We start from the raw sequence: 23,264 nt of genomic DNA on the forward strand, positions 1-23,264 counted from the left end.
CGAGCGAAAAAATTTTAGAAGTTTGAATTCGCGCGCTTTTACTCACCGGGCGGCCTAGAAAAACAAGCGAAAAAACCTCGTCCCTAAGGGCTTTCAGCGTATTTTTCGACGCGTTTTTCTCGATGAAGGAATTTTTTTTTGAACTTTTTCTTTATTTTTATGTCAATCTACATGCATTTCTGCACATTTTGATGCAATAAAAAATTTCACCGTACACCACCTTTAAGAGTATCAGGAGTGGATTTGTAAGTTTTTTCAGTGAAAAATGAAGGAAAAAAGGATTTTTTTGTAATTTTGTCAATTTTTCCAGCTTCAAAATTCCGGGAAATCGAATTCTCTACCATTCTGGAAATATCATTCGTGTCATGAAGAAGCCACAGTCCGAGAAGAGGAACTATCTATTGTGGCCCTTCCATTTCTGATATTTTTGAAAACCCATAAAAGAATGTATCGGACAATCATAAAATCATAAATATTTAGACAAATAAAAAAGGTGATTTTTGACAGAAAAAATTGAGGTTTTCACATTTTCAATGGGTCCACTTTGGCGACTTTTTTGGCGTTTGCCGATGCGGCGGCGGCTTCTTCGGCCTTCTTCGCCGCGGCCTTCTCCTGTTTGATACGCATAATGTCGGCGTCACGGTTCATTCGGTTGTCCATTGAGAGACCCTGGAAAATTTGAAAATTTTGAAAAAAATTGAAATTTTTTGAATTTGTCGCCAATGAAATTTCAGAATTTTCAGCCCTGAAATTCGCGAAAATTGACAATTTTTCCAAATTGAAATTTCCGGAAATCTCGGGATTTGAACACTATCAATTTGCACAATTTTTGCCTAATTTTTCAGGTTTTTCGAGTTTTATTGACTTTTTCGGTGCCTTTTTTGGATGATTTACAGATTTTGAGACGAAATTTCAGAAATTTCAAAAACTCAAAAATTTTTGAAAATCCGCCATTTTTAGTATCAAAAATTCATCAAAAATCTCTTTTTCTAAAATTGACATTTTCAGAATTAATTTTTCATAAGAATTCTGTTTTTTCTTGAATTTGGCGCCAATTTTCAAGTATTTCAGTTGAAGAAAAAAGCACTATTTTTCATTGAAAATTGGCTAATTTTTCAGGTTTTCTCGGGCGGATCTAGGTCAAAAAATGAGTCAAAAAATCGATTTTTGCACCTGAAAGAGCCAAAAAAACTTGATTTTCAAGCCAAAAATATGACATTTATTTCGAATTTGGCGCCTTTTTTCAGAGCGCACTGAAACTCGCGGAAATCAGCGATTTTTTTCCTTTTTTTTCACTGAAATAGCAGAAAAATTCGGTGATAAATAAAATCAATATTCACAATTTTTTTTTCAGAGTTTTCGAGTAAAATCTAGCGGATCTAGGTCAGAAAATAGCTCGAAAAATCGAAAGACTGGTCTAAAATGTGATTTTTCGTCTGGAAAAAAAACGCTATTTTTGGCATACTTGTAACGGGCCGGGCCGGGCTTTTTTCGGAATTTCGGAGGCCCGGCCCGGCCCGGCGGGCCCGTCATTTCACTAGTTTCAAAATTTTCAAAAAACACATAAGGGGGACCCTTATGTGATTTTTTCGACCAAAAAATTTTTTTTCGAGTTTTTCGATCTTTTTTGATCAGACAGACAAACAATCCGAAATACGAAAAAAAAATGGAAAATTATATTGAGAGCTCAATTTTGGCTCAAAAATACAGAATTTTGACACCGGGAATTCCGGGCCGGGCCTTGAAAATTTCCTCAGGCCCGGCCCGGCCCGGAAATTTACAAGTATGATTTTTGGTGTTTTTTCCCTACTAACGGCATTTCCTTCCTGTCCAGCGGCTCCTTGCCGCTTTTTCTGCTCCGCCATCTTCTTCTGGTTCTTCTCACGAGCCAAATCTCTTTGATTTCCACCTAAAAAAACGACGTTTAGGGCTTGAAAATGCTCTAAAATCCAGTTTTTAGCTCAAAAATTAGTATCATTACTCAATTGTAAGCCTAAAAATCGGATTTTTGACTCAAAAATGGAACTTTTGATGCTCAAAACTCCACATTTCGGTTCAAAATTAACACTTTCCAGGTCAAAAATCGGGGTTTCTACCCAATTTTAAGCTTTAAAATCAAGATTGTTCACCACTTACGAGTCATTTTTGCTCTTTTCTCTCTCGGTGTCGATCTTCTGGGGGAGGCGAGACGGCCAACAACCTCAGGCGGAGCCCTGTGTGTGTCTACACGAAGTTTTCTGGAAGTTTTATTGATTTTTGTATACAACAACGGATTCTTATGGAAATGGGAAAATGACCGAGATAAGAGGCCGGTTTCTCAAAGGAAATCGCAAATGAGAGAGAGAGCGAGAGAGTGTGAGGAATTGAGAGACGGCAGACAAGACAATACAGCCGAACAGGCTGGAGAAGAGACACGTGGAACTTGTGGGATATTTGATTGGATTTGGAGGAAGTGAGAGAGAGAGAGAGAGAGAGAATGAGAGGGTGGAGACCCAGAGAAACAGGTGATAAGTGAAAAACAAGCAAAAAACTGTAATTTTCAGCTAATTTTACTGGAAAAATCTGTCAAAATCCTCTCTAAAATAGAAAAAAAAAGTTTTGAATTTTTCCGGAGAAATTCAGTCAAATTCTTGCTTCAAAACAGCCAAAAATTTAGAAATTTCCAAAAAAAAAATCAAATTCCCGCCTGGAAAAGCTGAAAGATACGATTTTAAATAACTTTTTTCAGTCATTTTTTGCTTATTTTTTAAAATTTTTTTATAGCAAAAATTTAAAGTTTTTCAATTTTCAAAAATTTTTAAGCCACTGTTTTTCGTCATTTTTCTAGACAGAAAAATACGAGAAATTCGAAATTTCCAAAATCCGAAATTTTGAAAAAAATCCAAAATCCGAAATTTTGAAATTTCCAAAAAATCGGATAATTTGAAATTCGTCCGGAAAAACTCAGTCAAATTCTTCCTTCAAAACATACTGAAATTTGAAATTTTCAGAAAAAAAATCAAATCCTCGCCCGGAAAAGCAGAAAAATACGATTTTTTCAGTTATTTTTCGTCATTTATCTGAAAAAAATCGAAAAATTTACGAATTTCCGGTTTTTACACTATTTTAAAATCCGATTTTTAAAAGATTTTTAAATCGCGTTTTTAAAGAAATTATACCGCTTCCTTGCAATTTTTCTATTAAAACTCGGAAAATATACGAATTTTTTCGTTTTTTGACAAGTTTCTTCCTCTCCTGAAAACTGAAAACCTGCAAATAAAGATGAACAAAAACACACAAATCAAACAAAAAGGGAACTAAAATCGATAAGAAAAAAATTGAGCCAATATATCGAAAAAATAGAGCGTCGAAACTCTTCGAATCGCTGAAAAACTACACTGGAAGACAGATTTTTATGTGGAAATTCCGGTTAAAAATGGTGAAAATTCGGGAAAAAAGGGATCAAAAATTGAGATTCAGACACACAAAATAACAGCGAAAATTAACAAAATGATGATGGGCGGTGCGCTTATTTTTCCAATGGATGGTAGTTGAGAAGTTTTTCGATGAGATCCACGTGGGCCAGGAGCATTCTTCGACAGCAATAGCGACGAAGACCGAGAGCATCGAGGGCGTCTCCTGAAATCGGTTTTGATGAAACTTCAGCCATTTTCACAGCATTTTTATCAAAAAATCAACATTTTCAGCGATTTCCTGACATGGAAAGTGCAATTTTAGCCTTAGCTAACCTTCACTGTACTCTGACTGCAAGAAGCCGAGATATGTCTCCCATTTGTCGCCGATGACCTTTCCGCAGGTGAAGCATCTGATTGGGATGATCATTTTTGTGTGATTCTGCTGGAAAAAAGATATTTGTCATTGGAAAATTCAAGTTTTGGACAAAAATTAAAGGAAAATCAAAACTGAAAAAATTTTGAGACATAGAGATTCGAAATTCATCAGAAATCAAATGTTCAGCATAATAATACCAAAAAAACCACTCAAAAAATGGGTTTAAAAAATATTTTTCCAAGAATTTAGTTTTTCCCAAAAATCATGTTTTCTACTGAAGAAACATTGATTTTTCAGACAAAATCTATAAGAATTGAGATTTCCGCTGCTAAAAATGCAAATTTCATTTGAAAAATTGAGAAAAAAGGCAGGAATTCAAGCATTTTTTAGTTTAAAAAAATCTGAAATTGGTACAAAAACTCGTTGCGCGTAAAGTATAATACATTGTGCACGCGCGGTGTTTGCACACTGTCTACCGTATCTAGTTCAAAAATTCGTTTTTTGAAATTTCAAAACTTAAAAATCTATTTTTTCCATCCGAAATTCCCCATTTTCCACAATGGAAAATTGTAAAAAAGAGCTAGAATTGTACATGAGATTCTATTTTAAAAGCAATCCAACGTCTACAAAAGCCGAAGAGACGCAGGCAGTGATCGCAAAGGCCGAGGAGTATATTCAGGTATTTTTTGATTGATAGTTTTCGCCTTAATTTAGCTCAAAAAACCCCAATTTTTTTTTCAGAACACTCTTCCAACAATATTTAGCAAGAATCACGTCTACACCACCAATCAAAAAGCGCTTTTGCTCTCTGAAGCCGGAAAGTTGTATAATGTCATATGGGATTATAATGAAAGCGCCGAGAAATTCCTCACAAAAGCTGTCAGACTAAGTAAAACCTTTTAAAAAAGCGGGAAATTTGAAAATTTTGAATTTTTAGACCCAAAAAATGCAGATACCTGGCACGAGTTGGGTTTGTGTGTCATGAAGCGACAGGACCTGGAATTCGCTCAATCTTGCTTCAATGTAAGCGTCTAGACCTCAAAAATCGGTTGAATAAACTAAAAAATCAAGTTTTCAACAAAAATCGGGTCGGAAAAGTCCAATTTTCAGCCATTTTTGAGCTAAAAATATATTTCGAAAATTTTCAATATTTATAATCGAGTTCAGAACCAAATTTTAAGTCAGAAAAGTCTAATTTTTAGCCGTTTTTAGACCGAAAATTGTTTCTAAAACGTTCAGATCTCCCTCGGCATCGTTCGAACGGCTCCAGTGCTCACTTCGCTGGCTATAGCCTTGAGATTAGTTGCTCTGAATCATCCGGAACCAGCGCAGACTGAAATGCGGTGAGTTTCTGCCAATTTTCATGAATTTTGGAACATTTTTCATAAATTTTGGATCATTTTTCATGAATTTTGGACCATTTTTCATGAATTTTGGCTCATTTTTCACCAATTTTCAGCACAAAAGCCATGGAATTGATTATTGAAGCACGCCGACTGGATCCGACTCATGGTCCGGCGAACGCCGCATTTGCCACGGGGCTTTTTTATTGCTTTTTTAGTACGGCGAAAACTGAGCTACAGTATTTGGAGAAAGTTGTGGAGAATTATCGAAAAGCGTTGAGAGAGTGCGAATTGTCGAGGACAGATGTACAGGTAGGCGTTGGAAAAAGGGGCGGAGCTTAGAAAAATCAGAAATGGGTTAAAAATTAAAAACTGCAGGATCAAACATGCAAAAAATTGCAATTTGGGTCCAAAAATCGTTATATTAGCCTCTGAAAATGCGGATTTGAACCCCCAAAAATCACTATTTTGGACCTAAAAACTTGACATTTTGATGTTCAAAATTCGTAATTTGGGCTTTGAAAATGCTAATTCGCCCTCTGAAATATCGTTTTCAATTGGAAAATGCTCTATTTTGGATTGAAAATCGACGATTTTTGCCTTGAAAATTGCTAATTTTGAAGCTAGAAATTGACAATTTTAGCCTCAAAAACTCGAGAAATAGTCGTTTTGAACCCCGAAAAATGCTCATTTTGGACCCAAATATCACTATTTTAACGTCTAAAACTCCATTTTTTGACCTAGAAATTCTACATTTTGAGCCTTTAAATTCTGGAAAATTTCGAAAAAATTGACCTAGTTTTTGCGATTTTTCGACAAAATTTTCAGACCTTTTTTAGGTTTTTCAGCTATTTTTACAGATTCTTTATCGATTTTTCCAGATTTTTCTGTCTGAAATTTGATGGAACGGTGTTCTGGGTTACTGTAGGTTACTGTAGAAATCTCGTTTCCTTGGATACTGTAGTTTCTTTGCAAACTGAGAATCACGTGTTATTTTGTTGCGAAAAACTACAGTAACTGAAATTTATCGGGATGGTGTTCCTGAAGATTACTATAAGTTACTGTAGTTTTCCCGAACAAAATCACACGCGATTTTCGGTTTGCGATGAAACTACAGTATCCAAGATAATGAGATTTCTACAGTAATCTGCAGTAACCCAGAACACCGTTCCATCAAATTTCAAACCGAAAAATTCGGAAAAATCGATAAAGAATCTTTAGAAATAGCTGAAAAACCTAAAAAAGGTCTGAAAATTTTGTCGAAAAATCGCAAAAAAGGTAAATTTTTCTTGGAATTTTCTGGAATTTTCGGAATCAAAACATAGAATTTCTATGATTTTTTGGGTTCAAAACGACTATTTTTTCGAGTTTTTGAGGCAAAAATCGTCAATTTCAAGGTTCTAAGTTAGGAATTTTCAAGACAAAAATCGTCGATTTTCAGTCCAAAATAGAGCATTTCCCAGTTGAAAAATGATATTTTAGGGGTCAAATCTTGCATTTTCAGAGACTAAATTATGCATTTTGAACATCAAAATGTCAAGTTTCTAGGTCCGAAATAATGATTTTTGGGGTTAAAATCAGCATTTTCAGACGCTAATATAACGATTTTTGGACCCAAAATGCAATTTTTTGCATTTTTAGCCTGAAAAATGATATTTTTAAAACCGATTTTTGATATTTTTAGCTCAAAATTTCCCAAATTTCCAGGTCTACATCAACATGTCCACCTGCCTAAAATTCATGGAAAAGTACGACGAAACGCTGGAATCGCTTCAAAAATCCGTCGAATTCGATGCGAGAAACGAGCTGGAAACGCGCGAAAAACGCGATTCTTTCGTCAAATATTTGAGAAATTTCGCCGAAAGTGTACAGAAAAAAGGGCGAATCAAGGCAAAACGGTTGGCTGAAATGGTCGGGGATTTGAAGAAAACCGCGAGTGGAAATGATGGATTTCGAGTGAAAATCATTGGAAACGTTGGACATGAGGAGGCGATTCCAGTGTGAGAATTGAGGGAAAAAACGAGGATTTTTGAAAACGAAAGAGCCTGAAAATGGGCCAAAAACGCCTAAAAAATAGAAAGAGCCTAAAAATGGGCCTAGAAATAAGTCTAAAAAGAGCCTAAAAGATAGAATGAGCCTAAAAATGAGCCTAAAAGATAGAAAGAGCCTATAAATGGGCCTATAAATGAGCCTAAAATGAGCCTAAAAATGAGCCTAAAAGATAGAAAGAGCCTAAAAAGAGCCTAAAAATAGGCCTAAAAGACAGAAAGAGCCTAAAAATGCGCCTAAAAATAGGCCTAAAAGACAGAAAGAGCCTAAAAATGCGCCTGAAAAGAGCCTAAAAGATAGGAAGAGCCTAAAAATGGGCCTAAAAATGAGCCTAAAAAATAGAAAGAGCATAAAAATGAGCCTGAAAAAGCCTAAAAGATAGAAAGAGCCTAGAAATGGGCCTAAAAATGAGCCTAAAAAGAGCCTAAAAATGAGCCTAGAAATGAGTCTAAAAAGAGCCTAAAAGATAGAAAGAGCCTGAAAATGGGCCTAAAAGACAGAAAGAGCCTAAAAATGCGCCTGAAAAGAGCCTGAAAGATAGGAAGAGCCTAAAAATGGGCCTAAAAATGAGCCTAAAAGATAGAAAGAGCATAAAAATGAGCCTGAAAAAGCCTAAAAGATAGAAAGAGCCTAGAAATGGGCCTAAAAATGAGCCTAAAAAGAGCCTAAAAATGAGCCTAGAAATGAGTCTAAAAAGAGCCTAAAAGATAGAAAGAGCCTGAAAATGAGCCTGAAAAAAGCCTAAAAATGAGCCTAAAAGATAGAAAGAGCCTAAAAATGGGCCTGGGAATGAGTCTAAAAGAGCCTTAAAAAAAGAAAGAGCCTAAAAATGAGCCTAAAAGATAGAAAAAGCTTGAAAATGTGCCTAAAAAGAGCCTAAAAATGGGCCTAAAAATAAGCCTAAAAGACAGAAAGAGCCTAAAAATGAGCCTAAAAGATAGAAAGAGCCTGAATATGAGCCTAAAAATCTCAAAAAACGTCTTCTAGAGCCCTGGTCGGTGTGGATGTCAATGGTGAGGTGTACGGTATCACCGTCTACAATTGTCTCTCGAATTTCGGATTCGTCATCGGGGATACGGTAACGATAGCGAAGCCCGATATTCGGGAATTGAAGGTAGGAAATAGGAGAAAATCGTCAAATTTGGGCCCTGAAAATGGCTATTTTGAGCCCAAAATTAACCAAATTTTGAGCAAAAATGGCAATTTTAGCCCTTAAAACTTGCTATTTTTAGCTTCAAAATTCACTAAAATTCGAGCGGAAAAATCATAATTTTGACCCTGAAATAGACGATTTCTCTCTTAAAAATGGTCAGTTTTTACCCCCAGGAAATGGCAATTTTCGCCTGAAATTGGTCAAAATTTCCTCTGAAAAGTGACTAACTTGATCTAAAATTAATCGAATTTTGAACCGAAAAATCTGAATTTGAGCTCTTAAATTTGCGATTTTGGACTTTAAAATTGCTAGTTTTCAGCCCGAAAATAGCTACATTTCAAAGCAAATTCATCAAAAATTCGTCATAAAAATCAATAATTTTGACTCTGAAAATGGCTATTTACAGCTTAAAAATGCGATTTTTAACCCGAAAAATCAATAATTTGGTCTTAAAAATGACGATTTTCAGCCGAAAAATAGCTAGATTTCAAAGCAAAATTATCAAAATTTCATCTGAAAAATCAATAATTTTGACCCAAAAATCACTATATTTCCATCTCAAAAATTGTAATTTTGACCCCCAATTTCGCCATTTTTTCAGAATTTTCAAATTCCCTCCCAGCCGCCAATCCACGTGGAATGTCTGAAATGGGTCCGTGTGGCTACGCCCACGCAGATCAAGAAAAACGGAGTGGCACTGACGGATTCGGTGGTGGCGAGAGCATTCACGACCACACAGACTAAATGATTTTTTTTTTGGATTTTTATGAAATGTTTTGGTTTTAAAAATTGATTTTTTTCCGACTTTTGAGCCTAAAAAGTGCTTATTTTGCATGTCTTTTTTTAAATGTAATTATCCCCAAACTTTCCCTTTTTTTTATTGATTTTTCCCGTTCAAACTGTCATAATTTCCCCAATTTTCTTGTAGTTTTCAGATCTCGAATCCTCCGATTTTCAGCTTTTTTGCTTCAATTTTCTCATAAAAAATATTTTCAATTCAATATTTTCAAAACAAAAAAAACATTTTTATTCGATTTTCAAGACGAATGTTCTTCTCCATTATATGTACTTTTCCCCGTTTTTTCCAGAAGAATTTCCATAGATTTTCAGCCAAAAACTGGCTGAAAATCGAAATTTTTAAAAAACTTTTCGAGTTTGACATCCTAGCTACAGTATCCCCTTTCGGATTACTGTAGACTTTTTCAAGCTGAAAATTAAAAATTTGGCTGAAAATTGGATTTTTGAGTTTTTTACCCAATTTTTCGATTTGAAATTTCAAATCCTTCAAGGATTACTGTAGAGACACGAAAGGTATAGATTACTGTACCTCAATGGGCTACTGTAGCGCTAATTTACCCGAAGGTTACTGTAGGAATTCCAAACTTGCTAGTTAAAATTTCAAATAAAAATTATGAAAAAACAGTGTGGAATTCCAGCTACAGTGTCCCATAGAGATTACTCTCTTCGGGGGTTACTGTAGAGACGTATACAGTACTCTCCATCACTATGCTACTGTAACCTACTACAGTCTGTAGGCTATTATTCCAAACTCAAAAAAGTTACTGTAGGGTACCACAGGGTTACTGTAGAATACTGTAGATGAAATAATTGATACATCTAGCTACAGTATCCCCCATAGGCGATTACTGTAGGCAGGAAAAGACATAGGTTACTGTAGAATATTTTATTACCAAGAATTGAGCGATTCCAAGCTGAAAATTGCTGTTTCTGGTGTATTTAAGGTTACTGTAGGGTTACTGTAGAAAGGAGATACTGTAAGGTTACTGCAGATAGAAAAAAAGAGATTTTTTATTCGATTTTTCGGATTTTTCTGTCTGAAATTTGTCGAGAAGGTGTTTGTGAAGATTACTGTAGGATACTGTAGAAAACAGCTACAGTAGGGTTACTGTAGGATACTGTAGATAGAGAAATTGACTTTTTAAAACGAATTTATGTTCCAAACGGCCTGTTCAAAAAACTTGGCTTGGTGCCAAGTGCCCACATGGCGACGACCTTCTCTGCTCCCTCCTCCGTTCTATCACTCACACCCTCACTATTTGAACGAATTCGCTGCGCAGCGACTCAACTGGGATACGCAGGGGGAGGGCATATGATGATGGGTCATCATGCACACCACCGCGCGCACATTTCTTTTTTAGGCCACTGAAGGCTTTTTGGGCCTATTTTCTGGCAATTACTCTTTGACTACACCACTCTTTGACTACAAAGTCTCTTTGACTACATTTATCTCTTTGACTACACTTGTCTCTTTGACTACAAAGTCTCTTTGACTACACTTTTTTAAATTTTAAAATTTTCTGCAGTTTTTGTGGGCGTTCTCACAGAATATAAGAAGAATTTGAGCCTAAGCCTATAATTTTAAACAAAAAACTGACAATTCCAAAAATACATAAAAGTGAAAAAAGTACTGAAATTCGCGAAAATCAGCAAAATTCTCACTTTTTTTTTCGCTGAGATTTCCAAATTTTTATTATTTTCTGTACAAATCAAAGGCTTAGGCTGAAACGGTTACCGGAAAACTGGTGTTTTAGCCTAAGCCTACAATTTGAGACAAAAATCGGAAACTCCAATAAATTCAGTCAAAAAGTACTATAAAACAAAAAGTGTAGTCAAAGAGACTTTGTATTCAAAGAGACAAGTGTAGTCGAAGAGATAAATGTAGTCAAAGAGATTTTGTAGTCAAAGAGAATGTGGAGTCAAAGAGTAATTGCCCTATTTTCTTCGTTTTTTTTTTTGGGATTTCTGGGGATTTTGGACTGGTTTTAAACTTGGTACATACTGTATTTAATACCGTATGCATACCGTATACTTACAGTATAGGTACCGGCTAATACATACCGTATTTGCTCTAATGGAATCTCACCTGGTAGTTCACTTTGAGCTCAATTATCTCGGTTCTTTTTAAAGGTATCAAAAGTCTGTCAACTGATAAAATATTGCTGATATCATGATAAATTCTTTATCAGTTGACAGATTTTTGATATCTCTAATAGGAGCTGAGATAATTGAGCTCAAAATCTGAGTCTCAAAGTGCACGTAGGCTTCAATTAGGGCAATTACGGTAGATGATCCTTTGGACTGCAGTTTGTGTTCTAGGCTTCCTAGCTGCTCATTTTTAACTACAGTAATCATCTTTTCTTTCGTTCAAAAATTGCGAAAACCGATTCAAACTAGGTCATAAACTGAGATTGCTCATCAAGAGGAGAGTCTACAGTAGTCCTACAGTAATCCACAAGAACGCAAGTCCTCCTCTTTTTTCGGGATTTCTGATTGGCTAGATGTCTGAGGGAGTCTACCGTAGTTCTACATATTTCCTCAATTTTCTTTCAGCTACAGTATCTCCTTTCGGATTACTGTACTCTTCTTCGAGAGAGTACTGTACCTCAATAGGCTTTTCCAAGCTGAGAATAGCTGTTTTTAGGTATATCGAAGGTTACTGTAGGGTACGACAGGGTTACTGTAGGATACTGTAGAACAGGGGATTGGTTTACGAACTTTCGTTCGCCTTGAATACTCAAAAAACGGCCTGTTCAAAAAACTTGGCTTGGTGCCAAGTGCCCACATGGCGACGACCTTCTCTGCTCCCTCCTCCGTTCTATCACTCACCCCCTCACTATTGGAACGAGTTCGCTGCGTAGCGACTCCACTGGGATACGCAGGCATATGATGCGCCGCGGACGTGGCAAATTATGTATTGGTTTCCGGGGCCGCGGTTGTTCGTTTTTTGAGATTTTCTACTAGTTTCTGCCTTCAGGAGGTACTAGATGGATGATCCTTTGAGTTACGAATTGTCTAGGATTCTTTTTTCTCTTTTTTTTCCCGGAAATTAGTGTCAACTACTCGGTTTCCTCTCTAGAAGTGTCCATCTCACTGATTTCTAGTTTTCTAGCTTCTTCCGAAATCTTCTTTTTCCCTATTCCAGTGAAAGGGGATCTACCGTATCCTACAATAATCCCCCAGGAACGCAGGTCCTCGTCTATTTCGGTAGATTTTCTTGGGATTTTCTATTGTTTCTGCGACTTTAGAAAACATGGGATTTCCCAATTTTCCTGAGGATTTCTCTCCAAGCATTTGGGGGAGTTTAGGAGTCTACAGTATCCCTAGGATACTATATCCTACAGTAGTCTCTAAACAGTGGCTTCTTCTTGAATACCACTCTCCTTCTTGACTTGCAGGCCAGACTTTCTATCCAGATTATTGGCTAGATATCGCTGAGCTCATTTGGGAGAGTTTAGGAGGTTACAGTATCTCCAGGATACTATATCATACAGTAATCCTATGATTCACACCCTCGCTATTTGTCATCAAATTGACTGCACAGCGACTCAACACCAACTGAGATACGCAGGCATATGATAGGTGACAAAAAGGGCCGCGGTCGTGGCAATCGTATCGAATCGATCGATCGATTATCAATGTGTCACTGCCGGTCTCTTTAGAGGCTTTCTTCAAAACGTTCCTTTCGATTTCATCTTGACAGATGGGCATCATTATTGCATTGGGTGTTCTATATAGTGGCAACTGACACATTCCTGACGCTTTTTTTTGTTTCGCTGGGATGCACTGGAAGAGATGAAAGTGATGTTCTTGAGAGAAGAGTCCAGATGCCCGATGGAACGCAGGGTAGACACATCTCTCATGAATTTCTAGCGAAAATCTCAAAACTCTCTTCCTGAATCTTCTATCTTCGAATTTTCTAGTCGTGTAGAAAGGGAGATATCAGGAAATGAAATTTTTGAACTAGGAAGTCGGAAGTCGGAAGTAAACTTCCAGATTTTCAGAGCATAATTTATGGTATTGGCGCTAATTTTGAATATTTTTTGATTTTTCTGGTCAAAAATGAACAAATTTCGCAACATTTGTTGCAAAAATTCTATGGCGGAATGAGAGTCTGAAGCCGGAAGATTTCCTGATTTTCCGGAAGTCGGAAGTAAAATTTCGAACTAGGAAGTCGGTTTCGAACTAGGAACTCATGGATGGCTAGAGTTCGCGTTCTCCAGTAGAGTCTACAGTATCCCACAGTAATCCTAATCGGTTTCTTTTTAAAATTCTGGAAGTTTTCCCTCTATAAATTGTTGTAACAAATTCGGCGATTTTCAGTTTTCTAACGAGAAGTTTCTAGAATCCGTTTTTCTCGAAGCCCTCAAAATGATCGATTTTCAGGGCAAAGACCTTGGTGACTTTAAAGGCGCATTTCTCCAAAACTACAGTAGCTATCTGCAAACTATAAACTACAAAAAAATGCGAAATAAAATTTTACACATTTTTTGCAGTTGACAACTTTTTACTGGCTACCGTAGTTTTCGAGTTATGCGCCTTTAAAGTGAGCGCACCCCTTTGAGAGGCGCAGGCAGCTAGACAATCTCGTTTCTCTGCGTCTCTATTTATCCTTTTTTTTTGTTTGGCGTGACCTAGAAAAAACTGGGTCGTGGCCTAGAAAAAACTGGGTCATGACCTAGATTCCTAAGATTTTTTTATTTTTAGAAAATAAATGTCGTTATTTTTAGACTCATTTTTGATCTCTAAAAGATCAAAAACCTGCGGAAAAAATTGCAAAAAAAACATGCATGATTTTTTAATCGATTTCTTGCAGTTTTCGGATCACACCTTTTCCGATTTTTCTAGAATTTTCCTACATTTTCATCGGTTTTTTTTCAGGTTTCATGATCTCTTCATCTCTCCTCTAGATACAATGGAACAACCCCACCCAAAGCCAATTTACACCGATACAGAAAACCGAAGATTGAAGGAGCTAAGGTGAGATTTAAAAAAAATTGAAATTTGGTTCAAAATTTGACTATTTTACTTCAAAAATAGGTCTATTTTAGACCAAAAATACCCATTTTTGAGTCAAAAAAAATCACCAAATCTCATCTGAAATTTTCCAGAATCGATGCAAAATACAAGAACAGGTGCACATTCCAAGAATGCGTTTGGATGAAGGCCTCGCATGACGAGTGTAAATTCGTTGGAATGCCAGCAGATGCGCCGAGTCACATAGCCAAGGGTCATTTGTGAGTTTCTACCCTAAAAATGACTCGTTTTGATCCTAAAAACCACTATTTTAGGCTCTGAAAGTGCTGATTTTTGACCAAAATTCAATTTTTTGACGTCTGAGATCATTAATTTTGGACCTAGAATTCACTATTTCACGCTCTGAAAATGCTCATTTTTGGCTCTGAAAATCACAATTTGAAAAAAAAAATCAATATTGGTCCTAAAAATGCTCTATTTCGGACTGAAAATCGACGTTTTTTGACAGGAAAATCTCTAATTTCGAAGCTAGAAATTGACAATTTTCGCCCCTCAAAAACTCGAAAAAAAATCGTTTTGAACCCCGAAAAATGCCTATTCTAGACCCTGAAAATGCTCATTTCGGGTCCAAAAATCACAATTTTGACGTCTGAAATGTCATTTTTCAACCTAGAAAATATTCTATTTCGAATTAAAAATGAACGACTTGGGGCCTGAAAATTGCAAATTTTGCTCTTGAAATTTCTGTTTCAAGCTCTAGGAATGTTCTCTTTAGTCCTGCAAATTGCCGATTCCAGGCTCAAAAATGACGAATTCAGACCCAGAAATATGGATTTTTGGGCCCGAAAAACCACTATTTTAGGCTCTGAAAATACTGATTTTGGGCTTCAAAGATCACAATTTGAAAGAAAATCAATTTTGGTCCCAAAAATGCTCGATTTTGGCTCTGAAAATTAACAATTTTTGCTTTAAAAATCGGCAATTTCAGCCTAAAAAGTCCAATTTTGAAGCTAGAAACAAAAAGCGATTCCAGCCTCGAAAATGACAAATTTAGACTCAGAAACACGGATTTTTGGGGCACGAAATGCTCAATTTAGACTCTGAATATGCCTAATTTTGATCCTAAGAATCACTATTTTAGGATCTGAAAATGCTCATTTTTGACTTCAAAAATCACCTTTTTGATGCCTAAAATAGCAATTTTGGACCCAGACACTTGAAATTTTGATTCTCAAAATGCATAATTTAGGCTCCGAAAATGCGAAAAATCAATATTCTAGACGTTAGAAATGCAAATTTTGGTACCAAAAAGGACCATTTTCCTACCTAAAAATGGTATATTTTGACCTTCAAAATGCCTATTTTCATCTCGGAAAAAACCTTCTTTCGACCCCAAAAATTCTCATTTTGGATCTAAAAATCAGTATTTTTGATCTTGAAAATCACTATTTTAGGCTCTGAAAATGCTTATTTTGGGCCCAAAAATCACTCATTTTGGCGTCTGAGATCATCAATTTTGGACCTAGAATTCACTATTTTAGGCTCTGAAAATGCTCATTTTTGAACAGAAAATCAATTTTTTGACGTCTGAAATATCAATTTTGGCCCCCGAAAATGCTCTATCTTGGCTCTGAAAATCGACGATTTTTGCTTTAAAAAGCGATTCCAGCCTCGAAAATGACAAATTTAGACCCAGAAACACGGATTTTTGGGGCACGAAACGCTCAATTTAGACTCTGAATATGCCTAATTTTGATCCTAAGAATCACTATTTTAGGATCTGAAAATGCTCATTTTTGACTCCAAAAAATCACTTTCTTGACATTTGAAATATCATTTTTCAACTGGAAAATGCTCTATTTTGGACTGAAAATCGACGATTTTTGACTGGAAAATTCCTAATTTCGAAGCTAGAAATTGGCGATTTTAGTGTCAAAAACTCAAAAAACACTTCAGTTTGGACCCAAAAATGCCTGTTCTAGACCCTAGAAATGCTCATTTCAGCTCAGAAAATCAGCATTTTTAACCTAGAAATGCTGTATTTTGATTCTCGAAATTCCTATATTTCGACCCCCAAAAATCCCCATGTTTTCCAGAAAAATCCATCGTCACGAGTGCAAGATTTGTCATATGAAGTTTTTCGACGAGCTCGAAGTCTACTTGCACTTCTCGACGCAGTGCCCAGCTTCCAAGTGGGACGACATGAACAGTAGGCTGTTCAGCCGCGACGAGGCCATCACCCATCGTCGAGTCGTCAACACCTCGTTCGAACCATCGAAAAGAGAGAAGTACTATGAGTATCAGAAATTGCAGAATCAAGTGAAGAGCGTGAGCAATCAGGAGCCGGCCCTTCCGAGTACCCCTGGATATGATGACGTTGTGGAGCAAACTTTGGCTGCTGCTCAAATGGCTGCTGCTTCAGGATCAGGACATCGAGAAAAATCCACAAATGGCAATCGATGTACGAGACCTAGAAAGTCTTCAAGAGAACCACAGGTGCTGGAGACAAGCGTTCGAAGCTTACCGATCGCAATGAGATCTCGTGAGGCATCGATTGAGCACAACTACCCAGAAGGATATGATCCGAATGCGCGGCCAATACAGTTTGGATACATTCCGAGAGATCAAGCAGGACCATCATCACAGAATCAGCAACGTCAACCCCTTCAGGATCCGAGACTAGCTGCACAGAGTCAGAGATCGGATCCAAGATGGGCATCTCCCATGGAAACATTGTACCCGGAAGAGCCCGATACGATTATGGTGGATCCGACGCCAGAACCTGAAGCCGATCCATCGTTGATTGATGAACCGATCCCATTGGTTTTCAACCGACCACCTCCACCGATCCCATCGAATTTTAATTTTAATCAGCCACCTCCACCGATTGCTCAGCCTCCACCGGTTGCTCCTCAAGTTCGTGTTGATCTTCCAAGAGCCTCCCGATCTGATTGGACCGAGATGAAGCGTTCAACGATAGCTCCAGCTGCTCCACCAGCTGCTGAGCCGCCAAGACCAGTTCCAGCTCCAGCCAATCCTCCAGGGAGATCGGCTCCACTTCTACAAGCTGCTCAGCCTCCATCGGTGGCTCCTCAAGTTCATGTTGATCCTCCAAGAGCGTCCCGATCAGATTGGACCGAGACGAAGCCATCAACAATCGCTGCAGCTGCTCCACCAGCTGCTCAGCCATCAAGATCGGTGCCAGGCCCAATCGGTCCGTTTGGAAGATCTGCTCCACCTCCACCAGCTGCTCCACCGATCCCTCCCCAAATTCGTGTCGATCCTCCAAGAGAGACGAAGCCGTCTACGATTGCTCAGCCTTCACAATCTGCTGCTCCACCGGCTCCAATTCCACCACCAGCTGCTCAACAATCAAGATCCGTCCCAGTCCCGCCAGCTGCTGCTTCATCCAGCCCAGCACCCACCCGAATCGATCTATCTGAAAGGACTTTGGCTAGGCTAGCACAAATTGCTCCATCTTCCCAAGCTGCTCAGCCAGAATCCGCTCCTTGCCAACCACGACGCCAAATCACAAGATCCGATTTCGAGGGACCAGCGACGCGGACAAGAGGACGCTCGAGAGGTGGATCTATGGACACTTCACCAGTCTTCAGACAAGCTCCTCGCCGATCCAATTTCCGAGCCAGATCCACTGATGGAGACGATGCTCGTACACCTGCGCCAAGAGCAAAGTCAAGGGATCCAGAAGCAACTCCCCGAAGATCTGCCGCATTCAACCAAGCTGATAATGATGTTCTAGGGGCAGCTACTCCTCTAACTGCTCGTGAACAATCCACAGATGGATCTGGCCAACCGGTGGTGAAAAGAGGACGTGGTCGACCAAGGAGGGATCAGTCCGTTAATAGACCGGATGAGGGACCAAGGGGTCAAACTCCAGAGCCAGGACGACCCGAAAAACCGGTTGGTCGGCCACGCGGCGGCTCTTCCAGGGATCAATCTAGGGAACCCGAGGGACCATCAGGACCGACCAACGGCCGACCGCGCGTCCCATCCAGGGAACCGTCAGTCGATGCTCAGCCTCCTCGTAGAGGTCCAGGACGTCCAAGAACCATCTCTCGGGAACCTTCCGAAGATCGAGACACATCCAGAGAACGATCGTCGAGAGCGCCATCCGTCGAAGCATCGGAACAAGTGATCGTGGCGGAACGAGTAGGACGTACTGGGTGAGTGCAGGGCACATTATTTGGAGGGTCCAACAATTTGGGGGTATAAGGGGGTACACAGTGATTCAGGTGGTGCAAAATCCACGATTCGGGGGTACAAAATACCTGAAAAATGCGAATTTTCTACCCCTACATTGCTTTGTACCCTCCGCCTGTCCTAGTTTAAGAAAAATAAAAAATATATATTGATTCAGAACGACGACTAATGCCATAAAAACGCCTGGCGAGTTCAGAGCTGGACCAAAACGAGGCGTTTCGTACACACGGTCTCGATCCAGGGACAGTGGTGATGAGGGAGGGATGAGGCTGAGAGAACTGGCCAGTACGCTGAGCAGTGACAAGGCGGATTCAGGTGAGGATTCGGTTTGAGAACTGTTCTAGCATTTTTAGTCCCAAAATGGTCCAAAACTGATCGAAAAAAGTCCTAAATCGTTCGAAAATAGTCCAAAATTGGTCTAAAATGCTCGAAAATCGATCCAAAAGTGACCCAAATTAGTCAAGAATAGTCCTAAATCAGTCTAAAATGGTCCTAAATTGGTCAAAATTGGCCCAGTTTAGTCTAGAATCGTCTAAATATAGTCTAAAATGGTCCAAAATTACCCAAATTTAGTATAGAATCGTTTAAAGTTAGTCTAGAATTGCCCAAAATGCGTCTAAAATGACCCAAACTTAGTTTAAAATGGTCAAAAATTGGTAGAAAAGGGTCCCAAATCAGTCTAGAATCGTCCGAAAATATTCAAAAATCGGTCTAAAATGGCCCGAAATTGGTCTAAAATGGTCTTAAAACGACCCAATTTAGTCTAGAATCGTCCAAAATCGGTCTAAAACTGTCCAAAATTCGTTTAAAACAGTCCAAACGTAGTCCAAAATGATCCGAACTTAGTCCAAAACGACCCAACGACTAAAAAGACTTAGCTAGCTAGCTAGCCTAGCTATAATCATTTTCAACCATTTCTAGGCTCACTATTTCCCATTTTCAGCTGCTCATCACCGACGCCAGGAACCCCGATTTCAAGCGAAATCAACGGTGAAAGTGGCTTGTGGACAATCGAGAATGGCAGCGTTACTCGACGATGTTCCATCGATGCCATCGAGTGTGAGGAAGCCGACGTCGTCGACCAGACTAGAAGCAACCAGAGAAGGTCGGCGTCAGGCGGCCTATAACAGGCTGCGAGTCGCTGAAAATGGAAATGGAGGCGTGGAGACGAGCAGAGCGAATGGATCGACGCAACAAGAGAAAAGAGTGAGGGGTTTTTGAATTCAAAATTGCTGAAATTGGCTGGAATTGTCTGTAATCGGGCCGTAGTAGGTCTAAATTTGTCTAGAATGGTCTGAAATCGGTCTGAAATTATCAAAAAAATTAGTGTAGAATCGTCCAAAATTGGGCTAGAATAGTTTAAAATTGTCTAAAACTGATTTAAAGTGCTCCTAAATAAAAATAATCTAAAAAATTGGTCTAATTGAGTCTAAAATTAGTCTAAAATGGCTTAAAATGGTCGAGAATGACCCTAAAATGGTCTTAAATAGGTCCGAAATGACCAAAAGTTAGTCTAAAGTGACCCGAAAATTGCCCAACATTAGTCTAGAATCGTCCTAGATTGGCCTAATTAAGTCTAAAATCGGTCTAAAATGGCTTAAAATGGTTCATAATCGATCTGAAATGACTCGAATTTAGTCTAGAATGATTCAAAGTTAGTGTAGAAATGTCTAAAATTGGTCTAAAATGGTCCAAAAATAGCCTAAAATGATCTAAAAGAATCTGAAAGCAGTCTAAACCTGTCTAAAATCGCTAGAAATGCTAATTTTTCAGTCCCGGATCCGGACACCTGAGCCATCTGTCCTGCACGCGGAGATTCCAACACCACCAGGAATCGGATGGATCGGAGGAGAACCACAGGAGAAGAGGGTTAGTTTTTTATGTCTGTCTAAAATTGAAAATAGCTGAAATTTGGCTGAAAATCCATCTAAAAACTGGCTAAAAATAGCCAAAAATGGCTGAACGTATAGCTGAAATTCTCTGAAAATCAAAATTTTCAGCCACGACACCACTCGCCAGAACCGCCTGTCCCAGGCACCTCAGTACAAGCCCCGCCCAGTTTCCCTCCAGGGATAAGCCTACCGTCGGCGTCAAGAAGAGCGACGCCTTCTGGAGATGATGGTAAATTTTTTAGCTTATCAAAATTTTGCTGGAAATTCGGGGAATTTCAGAAGATCGTCCCGCTTGGAATGGTCCATCGACGTCGTCGCCGTCCACCGCACATCATCGACGACGAGGATCGACGACGTCAGAAGTTGGTAAGTGCTCAAAATTTGGCTGAAAATCAGCTGAAAATTGGCTGAAAATGACTGGCTGCTCAAAAAAAAGCTGCTCAATTTGATGGAGAATAGACTGAAAATTGACTTTAAATCAGATTTTATAAAAATCCCCATTATTTTCAGGAGTCCCTCCACCACACGTCTTCTCGCCATCGACGTCGTCAAGCTATGTCCATCAAGCCCCTCCTCCTCCATCGACGTCAGACGCACCAGGTAATAGTTTGGGACACGTCATCTCTGAGAATCTTGAAAATCTCGAAAAATTAAAATTCAGCAACTATTAGGCCACGCCCCCTTTTTTTTCGGAAAATCCTGAAAATACGAAAATCGGTTTAAGGTAAAATCGGAAGATTGATTGGTTCAAAATCGATCAAAAAGGGTCAAAAATTATCCAAGATTTGTCTAAAAAAATACAAATTGAACCAGAAAACGGTTCCGGCAAAAACATTCCGTAGTTAATAGGCCACACCCCTTTTTTTGGGAAAATTTTAGAAAATAAGAAAATCATCGAAAAATCGATTTAAAATGGTCCTAAATTGTCCAAAAAATTAGTCTAAAACGAACCAAAACGGACCTAACATCATTCAAAATCTGTCAAAATACCCCAAAACTTTTCCAACACGATCTGAAATCATGCTGAAATGGTCCAGAACTGATTTAAAATCACTAAAAATCTCTCTGAAATGGCCTAAGATCAGGGTAAAAAGGTCCAAAATTGTCCAAAATCAGCCTAAAATGACCGAAATTCTGTCTAAAATTGTCAAAAATTAGTTTGGAATAGTCCAAAATCAGTCTAAATGATCCGAAATTAACTTTAATTGGCCAGAAACTAGTCTGAAATGGCCCAAAATTAGTCTATAACAATCAGAAATGAGTTTAAAACAGTTAAAAATTTTCCAAAAAATGGTCCAAAAAGGCCCAAAATCTAGCTTGAAATGGCTGAAATTGTCTTTCCAGCAGCCACATCATCGTCATTCAGTGGCCTCTACGTCGACCTCGCAAAAATGGCTTTGGTGTCAACTGGACGTCAGGACATTCCCAATCCCCTCGCCTCTCCAGAAGACGTTGCTCCGGTCCCTGCCCATCTCGCAGAAGCTCGACGAGCAGATTTAGAGGAATATGGACGTCGTCTCAATGAGAGAGGTCTTCAGAATCTGCCATCGACGTCTACAGCTCCGCTACCATCAGCAGGAGGATTCCTGAATCTTCCGACGTCGCCGGCACCACAACCAGGAGTTCTTCAGAATCTTTCGAGAGCTTCAGAAGCCGTCCAGTCTCGTCGTCAGATCCTCGGCCTGCAAGACATAAATCACTACCAGCCGCCACCGGAGCGCCATCCGGCCCAGAGCTTCCGAGAAGCTGCCCTGCAAAGGGTCCAGCAGCAAGCAGAGCAGGCTCACCAGACGTCTCGACGACGTCAATCTACGGAGAGAGAAGTTCGACGCCAGTCTCCGGAGGTACGAGGAGGAGAAGGTCCATCTTCTGATCGACCCCACCGGAAGAGACAAGAGTCCAGGCGATGGCAGGAACGAGACCAGGGAGCTTGGCAGGGAGGACACTACAGAAGATCGAGAAGTCGTGACGATGATAACGGTGGAGGTTGGAATCATGTTCATGGAAGAGGCGGAGCCAGAGGGCAGGGCAACTACTTGGGGCGGAACTTCGATCCACACTACCATGAGAGGCAGAGGGATCACAGAGATCACAATGGTGGAGGAGGAGCATATCGACGATACTAGCGAGGCCACGCCCCCTTTTTGAATCTCAAAAATTATACTTTTCACCCGAAATTGCCCATTAATTGATCTAAAAAAATGTATTTTTTTTTCTTCCGAAATGTCTTCTCTTAGCCCCGCCCCTCTTTACTCGAATTCTGGAAATAAATGATTTCCTAGGCCACGCCCCCCTCATTTTTGGACCCATCTTCCCGACTAATTCTTCCTTTGAATTTGTCTCAAAAACTGATTTTTCCTCCGAACCTCTAAACCACGCCCCTTTCCTCCGTCTAGTCAAATAATCTGAAGCCCCGCCCCTTTTTTTCTCATCGACTTCATTTTTCCCCGTCAAAAATTGCTCTCCCGATCTCGCTATTTTCCCGGCCACGCCCACTTTTTGGGGTCCATTTTCCCGACTAATTTTTTCGTTAATCTCAAATATTGATTTTTCCCGAAAAGCCACGCCCCTATTTTAGCCCTGCCCTTTTTTATTTTATTTTACTTGATTGCATATAATTAGTTCTGAATTAATTGCCTATGATAATTGCTACTAATTACTTGTTCGATTTGTTTTATAATTATCACCACCAACTGTCTAATAATCATTGTCTATTGATTGATAAGCCACGCCCTCTTTTTTTTTTGGAAAATTTTGGAAGAATCGATTTTTGCGTATGCTCGAAAAATGCTCGAAATTTTGAGATTCCTAAGATTTTGGAACTTTCAAATTCGAGAAAATCTGAAAAATCTGAAATTTTGAAAATTTTAGAAAATCTGAAATTTTCAAAAATCTTGAATTTCAGGTTTTGGAATTTTTGAAAATCTAGAAAATTTCAGAATTTCCCAAAAAAAATTCTACAGAACCTGTCAAATGAAGCCCCGCCCCTTTTTTGTTGGGTCATTAAGCCCCGCCCTTTTTGTTCAAATTAAGCCCCGCCCCTTTTTTGTGTTACCTAAC

The 23,264-nt window shown here is 39.0% G+C and overlaps 4 protein-coding genes across 4 annotated transcripts; 2 read left to right on the forward strand and 2 right to left on the reverse strand.

Annotated features, from left to right (window-relative positions):
* Positions 1–522: 522 nt before the first annotated feature.
* Positions 523–2,143, reverse strand: Cbr-moag-4 (the record flags this gene model as incomplete). The annotated part of the gene is made up of 3 exons (XM_002638793.1): positions 523–669; positions 1,815–1,909; positions 2,137–2,143. The coding sequence occupies 3 exons, from the start codon at positions 2,141–2,143 to the stop codon at positions 523–525; spliced, it is 249 nt and encodes an 82-aa protein (XP_002638839.1).
* A 1,365-nt stretch (positions 2,144–3,508) lies between these two features.
* On the reverse strand, positions 3,509–3,822 carry Cbr-rpb-10 (the record flags this gene model as incomplete). The annotated part of the gene is made up of 2 exons (XM_002638794.1): positions 3,509–3,618; positions 3,729–3,822. The coding sequence occupies 2 exons, from the start codon at positions 3,820–3,822 to the stop codon at positions 3,509–3,511; spliced, it is 204 nt and encodes a 67-aa protein (XP_002638840.1).
* A 508-nt stretch (positions 3,823–4,330) lies between these two features.
* Positions 4,331–9,064, forward strand: CBG22048 (the record flags this gene model as incomplete). The annotated part of the gene is made up of 8 exons (XM_002638795.1): positions 4,331–4,450; positions 4,513–4,660; positions 4,709–4,794; positions 5,011–5,114; positions 5,231–5,426; positions 6,822–7,114; positions 8,151–8,277; positions 8,918–9,064. 8 exons carry the CDS (start codon positions 4,331–4,333, stop codon positions 9,062–9,064), a joined length of 1,221 nt encoding a protein of 406 aa, XP_002638841.1.
* A 4,965-nt stretch (positions 9,065–14,029) lies between these two features.
* CBG22049 lies at positions 14,030–22,330 on the forward strand (the record flags this gene model as incomplete). The annotated part of the gene is made up of 9 exons (XM_045241438.1): positions 14,030–14,094; positions 14,226–14,351; positions 16,188–18,275; positions 18,470–18,627; positions 19,256–19,518; positions 20,086–20,181; positions 20,313–20,570; positions 20,715–20,804; positions 21,521–22,330. 9 exons carry the CDS (start codon positions 14,030–14,032, stop codon positions 22,328–22,330), a joined length of 3,954 nt encoding a protein of 1,317 aa, XP_045097459.1.
* Positions 22,331–23,264: the final 934 nt, after the last annotated feature.

The sequence above is a fragment of the Caenorhabditis briggsae genome, assembly GCF_000004555.2.
Source record: "Caenorhabditis briggsae complete genome, chrI, whole genome shotgun sequence".
NCBI classification, from domain to species: Eukaryota; Metazoa; Nematoda; class Chromadorea; order Rhabditida; family Rhabditidae; genus Caenorhabditis; species Caenorhabditis briggsae.